The sequence below is a fragment of the Peromyscus californicus genome, unplaced genomic scaffold, assembly GCF_007827085.1.
Source record: "Peromyscus californicus insignis strain IS unplaced genomic scaffold, ASM782708v3 Scaffold_2__1_contigs__length_46816999, whole genome shotgun sequence".
Classification (NCBI taxonomy): domain Eukaryota; kingdom Metazoa; phylum Chordata; class Mammalia; order Rodentia; family Cricetidae; genus Peromyscus; species Peromyscus californicus.
Window position 1 is genome coordinate 14,536,038 of NW_026294540.1, and position 13,046 is coordinate 14,549,083.

The following is a 13,046-nucleotide window of genomic DNA, read 5'->3' on the forward strand; positions in this document are numbered from 1 at the left end:
TGGCATTGGGGATGGAAGCCCACTAAGCAGGCACTCTCCTGGAGCCCTGTCCAGCCCTCTCTTACAGGTCTTCCTGGTTCAGTTAAGGGTCCTCAGTGGAGCCCAGGGCCTGGCCTTACTCTCCTGGCCACACAACCACGATGTAGGAAGGATGGTTCTGGCAGACCTTGAGCTGCTCTTACCTGTAGGACCTGCGTGTGGGGCCGAGTGCGGTAGGTGAAGGATACATTCTCAAAGTCCACCCGGCCCTCTAGGTGGTCAGGGGCCAAGTTCCCATCATGCACCATGGTTGGCTGCCGGTCAATGAACTCGAACACCTTCTCCGCGGCCCCCACTCCCTGCATCAGGCCACTGTAGACGGAGCCCACGGACTGCAAGGAAGACACACACCCTGGTCCCACCGACAGCCCGTGCCTGACACCCACCAGTGACGGGGCGTGGGGAGTCACGGGACAGAGCTGCAGCTTTGGGGGAGATGCAGGGGGCCTCCAGATGCCATCGACGGTGCAGCAGTGACCATGAAGAAACAAAGGAGGCAGGAAAAAGCAATGCCCCTGTGTCTGAGCATTTGGAGCCAGGGCCCAGGGTTAGTCCTGTTGACTCTACCATCACCCTGCAGGGATCTGCAGGGATGCGGCGCACCCTGGGGAGGGTGCATGCGGTAAGCATGGCGGAGTGGGAATCAAGCCTTCTCTTTCTTTCTTTCTTTCTTTTTTTAAGTCAGGGTCTATGTATGCCTAGCTGTCCTGGAACTCGCCATGTAGCCCAGGCTGGCCTCTGCCTCCCAAGTGCTGGGATTAAAGGCATGTGCCAGCCTGGCAATATGTGGTTGAAGATGACCCCTTGAGACAGGATTTTACAAACTGACCAGGCTGTCCTGAAACTCACAGAGATCTACCCATCTCTGCTGTTGGGATTAAAGGTGTGCCCCACCATGTCAAGGCGTCAGGAAGAGGAAGAAAGTCCACAAAGGGATAGTCATGGTAGCCTGGGCTCCCCACCTCTGGTGGTAGCAAAGAGTCTCTGAGATACCCCAGCTGCAGTGCTGGGGACTGAGTGGATGCCCAAGCTGCCAGCTGTGGATGCCCTGCTCTGCCTCCCACTCAAGCCCAAGGTCCCAGGCCCAACCTCCTGCTTCTACCTCTCCAAGGCTGCGGCAGAGGCCTGCACCAGCAAGCCTCCTTTATTCAGTGCTGGGGGTGGAGCCCAGGTTTACTACGCATGCTCAGCAAGCACTCTTCTACCAAGGGAGCCACATCCTCAGCCCTAATTTAATTTTTGAATGGGTCTTAATGAATACTCTATACATTCTCTCTGGCTATGAACACGCCCAATGTAAACATGCACCAGAACAGTAGCCCTCTTCACTGAGCATTTTTAAGCAATGAGGTAGCTTCTCTTAGAGGCACAGAGAATCTAAGTATTTTGCCCACCTCACACAGCAGGAAGGGGGTGGCAGAGTCTGAACAGAGGATGCCTGCCTGCCTCTTGGGTTCAGCCCCTCAGATGCTGTAATAGCGTCTACCTCAGCCTGGCGGTGGTGGCACATCCCTTTAATCCCAGCACTCGGGAGGCAGAGGCAGGCGGATCTCTGTGAGTTCGAGGCCAGCCTGGGCTACCAAGTGAGTTCCAGGACAGGCATCAAAACTACACAGCGAAACCCTGTCTCGAAAAACAAAACAAAACAAACAAACAAACAAAAAAATAGTGTCCACCTTGGGGACACAAGTTAACACCGATAGCACACAGTTGCCGGGAACACACACACTATGCCCGTGTATTCCAACAGTGAAGTCATTTGCCCTGGTTCAGAGCTTGTTGCTCTGGCTTTGTTATCCCAGAAGCATCCTATTTGGACTGCTGTGATGGGTCTGAACACAATCTTGCATGCACCCAATACAAACCCAAACTGTCTCACCTGCACGCCCTCCCCCTCCCCCAGCTGCCCCTCACCTGTCTCACCTGCACGCCCTCCCCCTCCCCCAGCTGCCCCTCACCTGTCTCACCTGCACACCCCCCCTCCCCCAGCTGCCCCTCACCTGCACGCCCCTCTCCCCCAGCTGCCCCTCACCTCCATGCAGTCTCCCAGGACAAACTCGTAGATGATGAAGGCGATGAGGTTGCCACTGCTCATCTGCCCCGAGATGACAAGGTGACCCCCGTAGTAGAGGATGCTGACCTGGACCACCAGGAGCGTGAGCTGCACAGAGGGAGGGGGCTTGGGTTATGTTCCCAGGCCTGAGCCGGCCCAGGGCCTGCCCTCTGCTCCATCCCCCACCCTGAGAGTGGGACTAGGGAACAGGAGAGTAGCTTCTCTTGGAACTCAAGTCACTGGGCTTGGTGACAAGTGTCTTTTCCCACTGAGCCATCTCGCAGGGTGCTGGAAGGCAGCCGGAAACTTCACTGCCCCGTCTGTCACTCACACCCCCATCCCCAACAGCCCCTACAAAGGCCCCTAGCTGGAGCAGGCTGTGGGCTTGGCAGCAGAACAAGGCTTTCTTTGTAAGGCCCTGGCTGGCACACGGCACCCTCAAGTTCCTCTGCTGGGCTAGGCAGGGCTGTTAGTCTTCATGGCAAAGCGCATGGATCAGAGAGGTTGGTGTGCCACCTAAGGCCACACAGCAGCCAGGCGGAGCAGGACAGCCAGGACTTTGTTCCCTTAACTAGGCTCCTGAAGAAGGGCGGTGTCTTGGGGACCTCCTGCTACGTCCTTTGGGGGAGGGAGGTCTGAGAGGTAAGACAACCCACAACCATGACGGAAAGAGCTCCGCTGTGGAAGAGCTGGCAGAGGCTCGGCAGCTGGCTGGGCTTGTCCCTTCTCTTCTGCTTGGCTGGCATTTTTAGGGGGTAGTGTCTCAGGTAGTGGCACTCAAACAGTCTCTGCCTACTGGCTCCCCTGTCCCCCTCCAGCTCCTTCCTCCCATGAAACTGCACCTCACTGCCCCTACCACTCCCAGGCCAACCTAGCTCCCACCTCCCGAGCTATTGGGACGGAGGCAAACCAAGTTCTCTAGAGAGGGGCTGAGTCCTAGGTTGGGCACTAGCTAGTGTGGGGGAGGCAAGCTCCTACCCACCCTGCACCTCACACAGATGGGGGCAGAGGCCTCTGAAGGGCACTGTGGTCTTTCCTATCTGGATGCCCATCCCCTCACTCCTGGCATCGGACCACACATACCCCGCTGCCCCAGACGTAGAACATGTAGGCCGCTGCCTCCTTCCTGTTCAGCTTGTACACCTGCTGCAGCTTGCGAAGGAACACTTCTGCCTCCTCCTCTTCGTTGGCAAAGCTGCGCACCGTCTTCATGGCACTGATGGTCTCCTCGGCCGTGGTGCTGGCTCTGGCCAGGGCGCTCTGGACCTCCTTGGAGAGCCTCTGTGGACAGGAATGGGCAGGACAGCCTCACTACCCTCCTGGACCCACCTCCATCCCACTCTGCCCACCCCAACCCCATTTCCTTCTGATAGGACAGACTCAAGAGAAAAGACTCCAGTGGAGCTCTTGGGGTGCAGGCCAACTGTGGTGAGGGCTGGGTGATCTTTTTTGTTGTTGTTGTTTTTGGTTTTTCGAGACAGGGTTTCTCTGTGTAGCTTTGCACCTTTCCTGGAACTCACTTGGTAGCCCAGGCTGGCCTCGAACTCACAGAGATCCGCCTGGCTCTGCCTCCCGAGTGCTGGGATTAAAGGCGTGCGCCACCACCGCCCGGCCTCATTTTTTTTTTTTTTTTTTTTTTTTAGATTTATGTTTTACATGCATTGGGGTTTTGCCTGCATGTATGCATGTCTGTGTGAGGATGCCAGATCCCCTGGAACTGGAGTTAAATAGTTATGAGTTGCCATGTGGGTGCTAGGAATTGAACCCAGGTCCTCTGGAAGGGCAGCCAATGCTCTTAACAGCTGAGCCATCTCTCCAGCCTCTGAGTGATTCTCAGGTCACCCACAGTGCCTAAAGGAGACTACTGACTACAGTTTGGGGTCAATCTTCCAGAAAAGGAACTTCCACACCTGGTCCTGCACTGGCATAAGAACAGTAGACCCTAGGCATGGCTCAGGTTGTACACAACAAGAAACACCAAGTACTAAGGGGCAGTGCTTATTATCAGCATAAACTAGGTGAGGATGTGAGACCCTGCACATGCATGCTGTGGACCACCACAGGCTAGAGAATCTGCTTACACGGTAAGCCGAGGCGGCTGGAGGGGAAGCCGCTCTGCTTTGGTCTGTTCCACAGTAATTAACACAACAGCTGCCCAAGCAGGCCAAGAGTGCTGCCCCACGGGGCAGGATGGGATGGTGCTCTAGCCGGTTCTGTGATCTGAATGTCACACTTAGTCACAGGCTCAGGCAAGGCACACCATATCTGGGAGGAACCCGGTGGAACCTTAGTCATGTCTGGTTCTGTTGTATCTTTTTTTTTTTTTTTTTTTTTTAAATCTTTAATTATTGTGGTGGGGACACGGACACAAATCTCCTGGTGTGGATGTGGTCAGTTTTATGGGGTTGATTGTGTCCTTCCACCTTCCTGCAGGTTCTGGGGACTGAACGCGGGTCACCAGGATCATACAGCAAGTACTTTTACCTCCTGAGCCCTCCAGCAGCCCCAGGCACATCTGGTTGCAGGTGGTGTGTGTGTGTGTGTGTGTGTGTGTGTGTGTGTGTGTGTGTGTGTGGTTTGTAGGGATGGCAGACCCTAAAGGAATTCCTTCAAGGCTCCACCCACTTGCAGGTGGGTCCTGAGGTGGGCAGACATAGAGGCCAGCAAGACTGCAGGAAGGTGGGGGCAGGGAAGGGAACAGGCTCCATCCCAACCTTTTACATTCCCCCCTCAGTGAGGAACTAGTGGAGAATCCACGATCAGGGCTGAGGCGAGGTAGCCTTTGCCAGGGCTGCAGGTTGAAGGAAATGTGTTTACATGGCGGAGAGTCCCAGAGCTGGGAACAGAGACCCACCTAGCGTGGCTGGGAGCTCCTGCTCTTGAATCTCCTCCCCAAAGGTGCCTGAGCCTGTCAAGGGGCCCAGACCTACATGTCTGAACTCAGCTCTGGGGCTCCCGCAAATCCAGGAGGCCAGGGAGAGTGAGCCCAGTTAGTACGCAGTGTTGGAGCAGACTTGAGACTGCCTCATACTAGATCACAAGCCAGACCCAAGTCACCCCCTATCCCCCTTGAAACCCAGAGCCAATCTCTGCCTTATCACCTTGTCACTTCCCATCTCCCGTCATCTACCCAGCAGCCACCTGGTGGTTTCTCAAACACACAGGCACCTTCCTACCACAGAGCCTTGGTGTGTGCTGTGTGCCCTCTACTCGGAACACACAGCCCTGAGACAGGGTCCACTTTCCTGTGGACAGCCACCCCAACGCTCACAGCTGTCAGCTTCCCTTTGCTCTGTAGTGGCGGTCCCCAGGCCTACGTGCTGGGATTACAGGTGTGAGCCGCCATGCCTGGCTGATACCACTGCTGCTACTACCATGACCTGAGGCCAGTTGTCACTTGACATGAGGCACGAAGGCAGGGCCTACTTTGCTGCTTCCCAGTGCCTGACAGGGTAGGTGCTCGGGAAATAGCCAATGACCACATGAAGAAATGAGTGAACACACACTGCCTTTGAAGAGCCCCATCGAGCCCCCAGGGCTCTGGAAGCAGACACAGGCACGGCCCGGGGACTGGATGGTGCCTACCTTGTAGTACTTGCCGTAGATGTTGGACACCATCATGATGATGGGGAAGCCCATGAAGGTGACCAGGGAAAGTTGCCAGGAGAGGCTGAACATGAAGACCACCACGCCCGTGACCTTGACCGTGTTCCTCAGGAAGATGTTGATGTTCTGGGAGACCAGGTCGCTGACCATGGTGGTGTCAGAGGTGAGGCGGGAGATGAGGTCCCCTGGAACACAGGCAGCTCAGCCCTCTGTGGCAAAGGTGCCCAGAGCTGCCAGGGTGGCACAGGGGACACTAAGGGGCTTCTGAGATGGAGAGTGTGAGTCAGATCTTTCCCACCATGCGTTCTGGAAATGATGGGGGGCACTTCTGGAAGGCTAGGGAGCCAGCCCCAGACCCTAGTACCATTTTTTTTCTTGGTTTTGAGGCCAAGTCTCAAGTAGCCCAGGCTGGCCTTGACAGGATCACAGGCGTGTGCCACCACACAGGGTTACAGCGTCTTGCCTGCCCACGGAGTGGAAACAGCAGCTGAGTGTCAGCTGGGGAAGGGCCGGCTTGGTACCACACACTCGCCACAGCCAGATTTCAAACTTATTTCTGCAGCACTCACTGGCAGGAGTGATACCCCCCACACCCACCTTAGAACTAGCCACCTGAGCTTAGAGAGGGACACACGGCAGGTGTCTCACTCACATCATGTAGCCTGGCAACAGCCATCAGGTGTGGCTACTACAGGGAGATGGGGAACAGGCCCTGAGGGTGAGGGGTGGGACGGGGCTGGGCTGGGCCAGTGCTTGGGACCATGGTGACTCCTGTTCCTCTTCCTGCCTGGGCTCCTCCCATCACTCAGTCCACAGGAACTGGGCCTCTGCAGCCCTCTCAGACAGCACTGGCCCCTGGGGTTTTCACAAGGCAGGGAGAGGCCTTGCCCACTGCAGAGAGCTCAAGTGGCCTGGCCAGGGTCCTGTGGTGGCCACGGCTCACCCTAACACCTCACTAGGCAGCTTTAGCACCCCAGGGCCCCACCCTGCACTGGCCCACAGGAAGGGCTGGCAGGGCCAACGCATGCCACTGTTGGGCCCCACAAGAAGCGAGCTCACCCTGGACACCCAACGTCCCCAGGAGGGACCAACCTGTGCGGTTCTCGTCAAAGAAGCTCGTCTCCTGCGACACCAGTGAGCGGAAGAGACAGTTCCGGAGGCGGATGTTCAGTCTGGCAAATACGAGGGTGAAAATGCCACCCCGAATACCTGCGGCCAATGAGCTGATTGCAGATGAGAGACGGTATAGCCGGTGTCCTTCCGGCAGGCGGCACACCACCCACTGACACCCCCACCCAAAGGAGAGAGGACAGGTCTCTCTGTAGGGATGGTGTTGGGGTCTAGACCCCCTCACTCTCCAGTATGTCCCTCAGCAAGGGTGAGGGACCCAACGCTGTCAGCCAGACCCTTCTAGAACAGTGGAGGAAGCTCACCCTTTGGGCTGCATATTTACCAACCAGCCAGGAAGGGAGTAAGGGATATCCTCAGGGACTGGAGCCATCTTCAGAGACAAGAGTGTGGCTCGAAGATGTGCCCCGACTAAAGGGTTCAGAGCTCGTTTGAGAGGTTGCCATGGTGCTGGGCTGCTCCTGCCCCCTCCTGCTCTCCCTCCTGCCCGCCCTCCTGTAGCTGTGCTGTGGATGGGTTGGGTGGCTACCTGCCAATGGCCAGCAGGCAAACGACAATCACGGCCGTGCTGAACTGGTCCATGCTCTTCTGGATCACAATGCTGTCAATGGCCCGGCCTGTGTAGTAGGGCAGGAAGGTCTCACCTGGGGGAGACAGGGCAGGCTCAGGGGGGGCCCACAGGTTGTTCACACAACCCATGGTCTATTCCGCCAGTGCCTGCAGTGGTTAATCTGTCAACTTGAAGGGACGGAATCACCATGGAAACAAACCTCTGGGCATTGCTGTGAGGGAGTTTCTAGACGGGGTTAACTGAGGTGGGCTCCAGTATTCCATGGGCTGGCTCCCTGACTGAATAAAATGGAGAAAAGCCGCTAGCTGAGCACCAGTGCTCATGTCTGCTTCCAGGCTGTGGAGGCCGTGTGACCAGCAGGCTCGTGCCTGCACCACGACTTCCCCACCATGATGGATTGTACTCCCAACTGTGAGCCAAGTTCAACCCCCGGCAGAAAACAAATACACCTCCCTTCCGAGGAACCACTGTGACACATCTCCATGGCCTGGGCTGACGTCGATGGCACCTGGGCATAGAGCACATGAAGCCACCTCATCCCCTGCAGAGTAGGGCCTGTCACAGGTCCTGCCATCACCCATTCCACACAGGCCATACAGCTCATCATCAGCTGAGGATACCAAAGGTGATTTCATTCCTCTGGGTGTAGAGTCCACCTTCTAGAACCAGGAAGACCTTGCTGTTCTGGCTCCAGGCTGTGCTGGTCTCACCCCTCTGAGGGGTGGGGCTCTGCAGCTGGCAGGGTGATTCCTCACCCACAGGCTCCCTGGATCTTCACCCAGCTGACTCAGTTGGTCACAGAGCAAGGAAGGAGAATGGCTGGGATTCAACCCAAGTCCGTACATGTTAAAGATCACGTATGTAAGAGGGGGTTTTGAGGTGTTTCACTCGGAAGCTGGGATGAGCCTTTCAAAGCTCTGCCCTTCCTTTCCTGCTGTTGTCCAGGCGGACACAGTTGCTCTTCTCCAAGGGCACAGCCACACTCATCTTGGATGCAGATAGCAACTCTCATGACCCAACCTGGCAGCACCTTTGATTTTTAGCCCTGGGCATGCTGTGGCCCTGACCACCCCAGCCTCACAAGCTCCCAGGCTGTCGGATTAACGGTAGTCCAGGAGAGCTAGAACACCGGCCTCCCAAGAATCTGGAATGCCCTCTCCCAAAAATGGTTGATGCAGAAGCATGGCCACCTCAAGGCTGGGTCCCTGATTCCTCTGCGTGTCCTCACGGCAGCTCTTTGCACAGGCTGAGCCAGGCTTACGGCTGGACACAAGGTAGGTTCTTACGGAGCTGCATGCACCCTGGACTTCGTGGGGCTCTGGCGCCCTCTGCTGGATATAAAGCAGGATCCTCGAGGCGGCCAACGATCTATAGCCAGATGGGGTCTCCTGCCACAGCTGGATTTTAACTGAGCTGCAGCTCTGCCTCAGTTTACCCTCAGGGGAGAAAAACGCTGGTGAGCTCTGATGATGATGATCTGTGTGGTTGTGGGTGCTGGGGTTACACTGCAAACCCTTCTGAGGAATCCGTAAGCATCACGGACACTCCAAATCCGACACTGAGCTTCCGAGGTATTTCCCAAATCAGACTGCTGCTGCTGCCTCAGCAGGTCCCACCCTGCTCCAAGTCACCCATCTTTCTTGGACTGTCTCAGGGGCTGCTCCCCACCTTTGAATTCACTCAGATCTTGGTCCTCTCAACTCAACATGGTCTGTTTACTCCCAACTCACCCAGGGCAAGAGCCAAGGTCCTTGCAATGGCTCATGGCAACCTGTGCAGGAAGGCATGGGACTTATGCTTTTTCACTCTGCTCCAGCCTCGTTAACAACCAGGTACCTTCTGTTTCATGCCCTGTGCACACTGACCCCTCTGCCTAGAACACATCTTACCTCAGACATCTGTTCCTTATCTCCTCCAAGTCCCAAATGTCACCCAGTGTTCTTATGGCTTTGGTATTTTTGTTCTTGCTATTTGTGGAAATGACTTCTCTCCACAGAGGAGGTGACTGGAGCTCACAGCAGTTACACTGCTCATTGCTTGCCCACGTTTCTATACAGTTGAGATGCCAAGAAACTCAATGAGAGAATCCTGGTTTACAGTGCTTGGGAGCTGAGGCAGGAGGATTAGAAGTTGAGGGTCAGCCTCAGTGATATAAGACCCTGTCTCAAATAGCAAAAATAAGCAGGTATGGTATAGCACATGCCTATAATCTCCAATTGGGAGGTGGAAGCAGAGAGATCAGGAGTTCAAGGCCAGCCTGGGTCACATGAGGTCCTGTCTGAAAATAACAAAAAAACCAAGAGCTAATGAGTTGGTAAAGTGCTTGTCCTGCAGCATGAGGATCTGAGCTCAGACCCTGGCACCCACATAAACAGCTGAGCTTGGTGGCATACGCCTGTAACTGTATTTATTTTCTGGCATATGCCTGTAACTGTAACACAGGGGAGGCAGAGATAGGCTGATCCCGGAAGCTCACTGGCCCAGCTGGATCAGTGAGCTCCAGGTTCAGTGAAAGACCCTGCCTCAAAAGGCAAGGTGGAGGGCAATTGGGGAAGACAGCTAACACCGATTTCTGACTTCCGTGTGCACCACCCAGGTGCCACATACACAAAGAAAATAAACTGGAAAGCAAACAGAGAAGAACCCTGGGCTGGGGAGACGGCTCCGTGGGCAAAGCTCTTGCCACCAAGTCTGACAGCCTGAGTTTGATCCTGGGACCTACATGGTGGGAGGCGAGAACTGACTCTCTGAAGTGGGCCTCTGAGCTCCACTCACGGGGCATGGCATGTGCTCAACCAGCCCCCTGCCCCAAATAAATGAATATAAATGTGATTAAAAAGAAAAAAAAAGCTGGGTGATGGTGGCGCACGCCTTTAGTCTCAGCACTCGGGAGGCAGAGGCAGGCAGATCTCAGTGAGTTCGAGACCAGCCTGGGCTACAGAGCAAGATCCAGGACAGGCACCAAAACTACACAGAGAAACCCTATATCGAAAAACAAACAACAATTAACAACAAAAAAAGTTGGGAAGTGATGGTGCATGGCTTTAATCCCAGCACTAGGGAGGCAGAGGCAGGCGGATCTATGAGTTTGAGTTAAGCGTGATCTACAGAGTTAGTTCCAGGACAGCAAGAGAGACAGAGAGAAACCCTGTCTTGAAACAACTCCCCTCCCCTGCCAAAAGGAATTCTTCCAGGACAGCCAGGGCTATGCAAAGAGACCCTGACTCAGAAAATAAAATTTTGAAAAGAATCTTGATGAAGAGACAGGGTTGATGCCTGGGGTGGTAGCACATGCCTTTAATCTCAGCACTCTGGAGGCAGAGGCATGTAGGTCTCTATCTCTGTGAGTTCAAGGCCAGCCTGGTATACAGAGAGAGTTCTAGGACAGCCAGGGTTATACAGTGAGAATCTATCTCGAAAAGATAAAACAGAGAGGCGTGTGTACACTGAAACATGTCCCCACTTGGTGGCTGGTGGCTTTTCTGAGTTTAGGTCATGAGGGGACTGAATAGGGTCGGCACAGATGAACGCTGTGGACTGAAGAGAGACAGACTCCTGTTCCTGGCGCCTCACATTTTCTGCGCCTATGCCACGTGCCCTGCTTGTTCCACGTAGCTCTTATAGGCACCTCATCCCACTGCAGGGTGAGAAACTGAGGCTTGACTTGCTCAGAATCAGTACTGCTGCGGCCTGACTCAGAACGAGCCCTTGGCCTGATGTAACCCTGAAGGCTGCCAGAACTCAGTGGCACTGGAGGACAGCTGTACCCCCTGGGCAGGCCACAGCAGGCCACAGGTCCACTGTAGACATAGGGACAAGGTCATGGAGTGACATCTGGTGCCAGCGATCAGGACCTGGGATGAGTCAGACGTGGCAATATCACCAGCACAGTGGCTGAAGTGCACACAAAGGCCAGTCAGGAGAATCCAAGATGGCTGTCCGAATGAGCCCCGGGGCTTTGACGCAAGTGCAGGAGAAGGGTGAAATGGACAGGGGCAGCCTGGCACTCACAGTCACTCAAGGTCAATGTGCTCCCCACGTGCTAGGATTTGTCTGGGGCATTTTATCTTCTAGCTCATTGACCCACTCCCTGTCCCCCAACACCACAGGACTGCATGGTTTGAATTTTACATCCCCTCAAAAGCTCGTATGATGGAGGATCCCCCCCACCGGGACCTGGTGCAAACTTTAGGAGGCCAGGCCTAGTCTGTGGGTGTGCGTCCTCTTCACCCTTCCCCTCTCTCTTCATCCGTCTCTCTCTTCCTGGCCACCATGAGGTGATGGTGCTCCACTACACTCTTGCCGGGATATTCTGCCTCACTGTATATAGACCCCAAGCCCAGCGAGCCAGACAACCATAGCTGGAACCCGACTCCATGAACCAAACTGACCTTTCTTCCTCTCCGGCTGTGGCCTGGGAATTTGTCACAGCAACACACAGCTGGTTAATACGGGGACTGTAACCCCTACTTTACAGACACCGAGACCGACATGCAGAGAGGCTGAGCACCTAATATCCCACAGACACTAAGGAATTGAGAGGGTAGCGGGGTGGGGGTGGGGGGTTGAGCGTGGAGGAGGAGGAGAAAAGCGTCTGCCAGCTCAGGTTCACGGGCATTCTTTGAGAATACTCGGGCTTTGTTACTGCCCCCAGGGTCTGCCCTGTGAATCCCTGGGCACCCACCGTGATGTGCCAAGCACTGTGCCTGCCATTCCCCAGAAGAGGGAAGAAAGGTTCAGAAAGCTTGAGAGATTTACTCCAGGTCCCACAGCTCAGGGAGACCCCAGGCCCTGTCAATGGGAGGGGCCACGGAGTCTGAACCTTGCAATCCCACCGTCCTGCTCACGCTCTGGGAGAGGACCAGACCAAAGCACCAGACAGTTCACTTTCAAATCAAGACACACCTCACCCTTCAGCTCCATCCAGTCCCATGAGGCAAGTTCCTACAACAGGAGACAGATGAAAACAAGAAATCTATGCTACAGCTGCCACTCGGTGGAATTCTATGCAGCTGAAGAAAATAATAAAGTCCTGTTGGGGGATGTCTAGATGCCATTAAGTGGGAAAAAACACAAACCACAAAATACCCAATCAAAGAGAGTAGTGCAGCCCGCATGCTGGGAGGGATGATGGGAAACACCGAAAACATCAAAAAGAGAGGATCAGGGCTTGGGGAGATGCTCCCCATGTGCCAGAGCTGGCCAAAGCAGCATATAGTAATCATCATCATCATCATCCCACTGCTGGGGAGGTGGAGACAGGAGGATCCCTGGGGTGACGCCAGCTCCTCTAGCCAATCAGTGAGCTCCAGGTTCGGTGAGGGACCCTGTCTCAAAACTAAGATGGAGGGCTACTGAGGCTGATATGCGGTTGACCTCTGGCCCCTGCGTCCACACAAGAACACGTACACACGCATATACGCACGGGATGCGGGAATAAACGGGCCTCCCGCCCACATGGAAGTCTCTATAACCTCTGTGGTTAGCCACGGGCAGGACAAGGAAGGCCATCGGGTGAGCACACACAGCACAGCTTTCGCCTTTCCATAGCTTCTCGGCTTTGGGTTTTTGTTTTCGTTTTTGAGACAGGGTTTCTCTGTGTAGCCCTTGCTGTCTTGGAACTTACTCTGTAGACCAGGCTGGCCTCGA

The 13,046-nt window shown here is 55.0% G+C and overlaps 1 protein-coding gene across 2 annotated transcripts in view; it reads right to left on the reverse strand.

Moving 5' to 3' along the window:
- Abcb9 (ATP binding cassette subfamily B member 9) overlaps positions 1–13,046 on the reverse strand; it is a 39,206-nt gene that overhangs the window by 19,373 nt on the left and 6,787 nt on the right. For both annotated transcript variants that reach the window (XM_052755421.1, XM_052755422.1), the window contains exons 3-8: positions 7,356–7,470; positions 6,791–6,921; positions 5,678–5,883; positions 3,176–3,373; positions 2,072–2,200; positions 183–371 (exon numbers count right to left, since the gene is read on the reverse strand). In XM_052755421.1, coding sequence (XP_052611381.1) covers positions 183–371; positions 2,072–2,200; positions 3,176–3,373; positions 5,678–5,883; positions 6,791–6,921; positions 7,356–7,470 — 968 coding nt within the window. The remainder of the gene's footprint in view (positions 1–182; positions 372–2,071; positions 2,201–3,175; positions 3,374–5,677; positions 5,884–6,790; positions 6,922–7,355; positions 7,471–13,046) is intronic.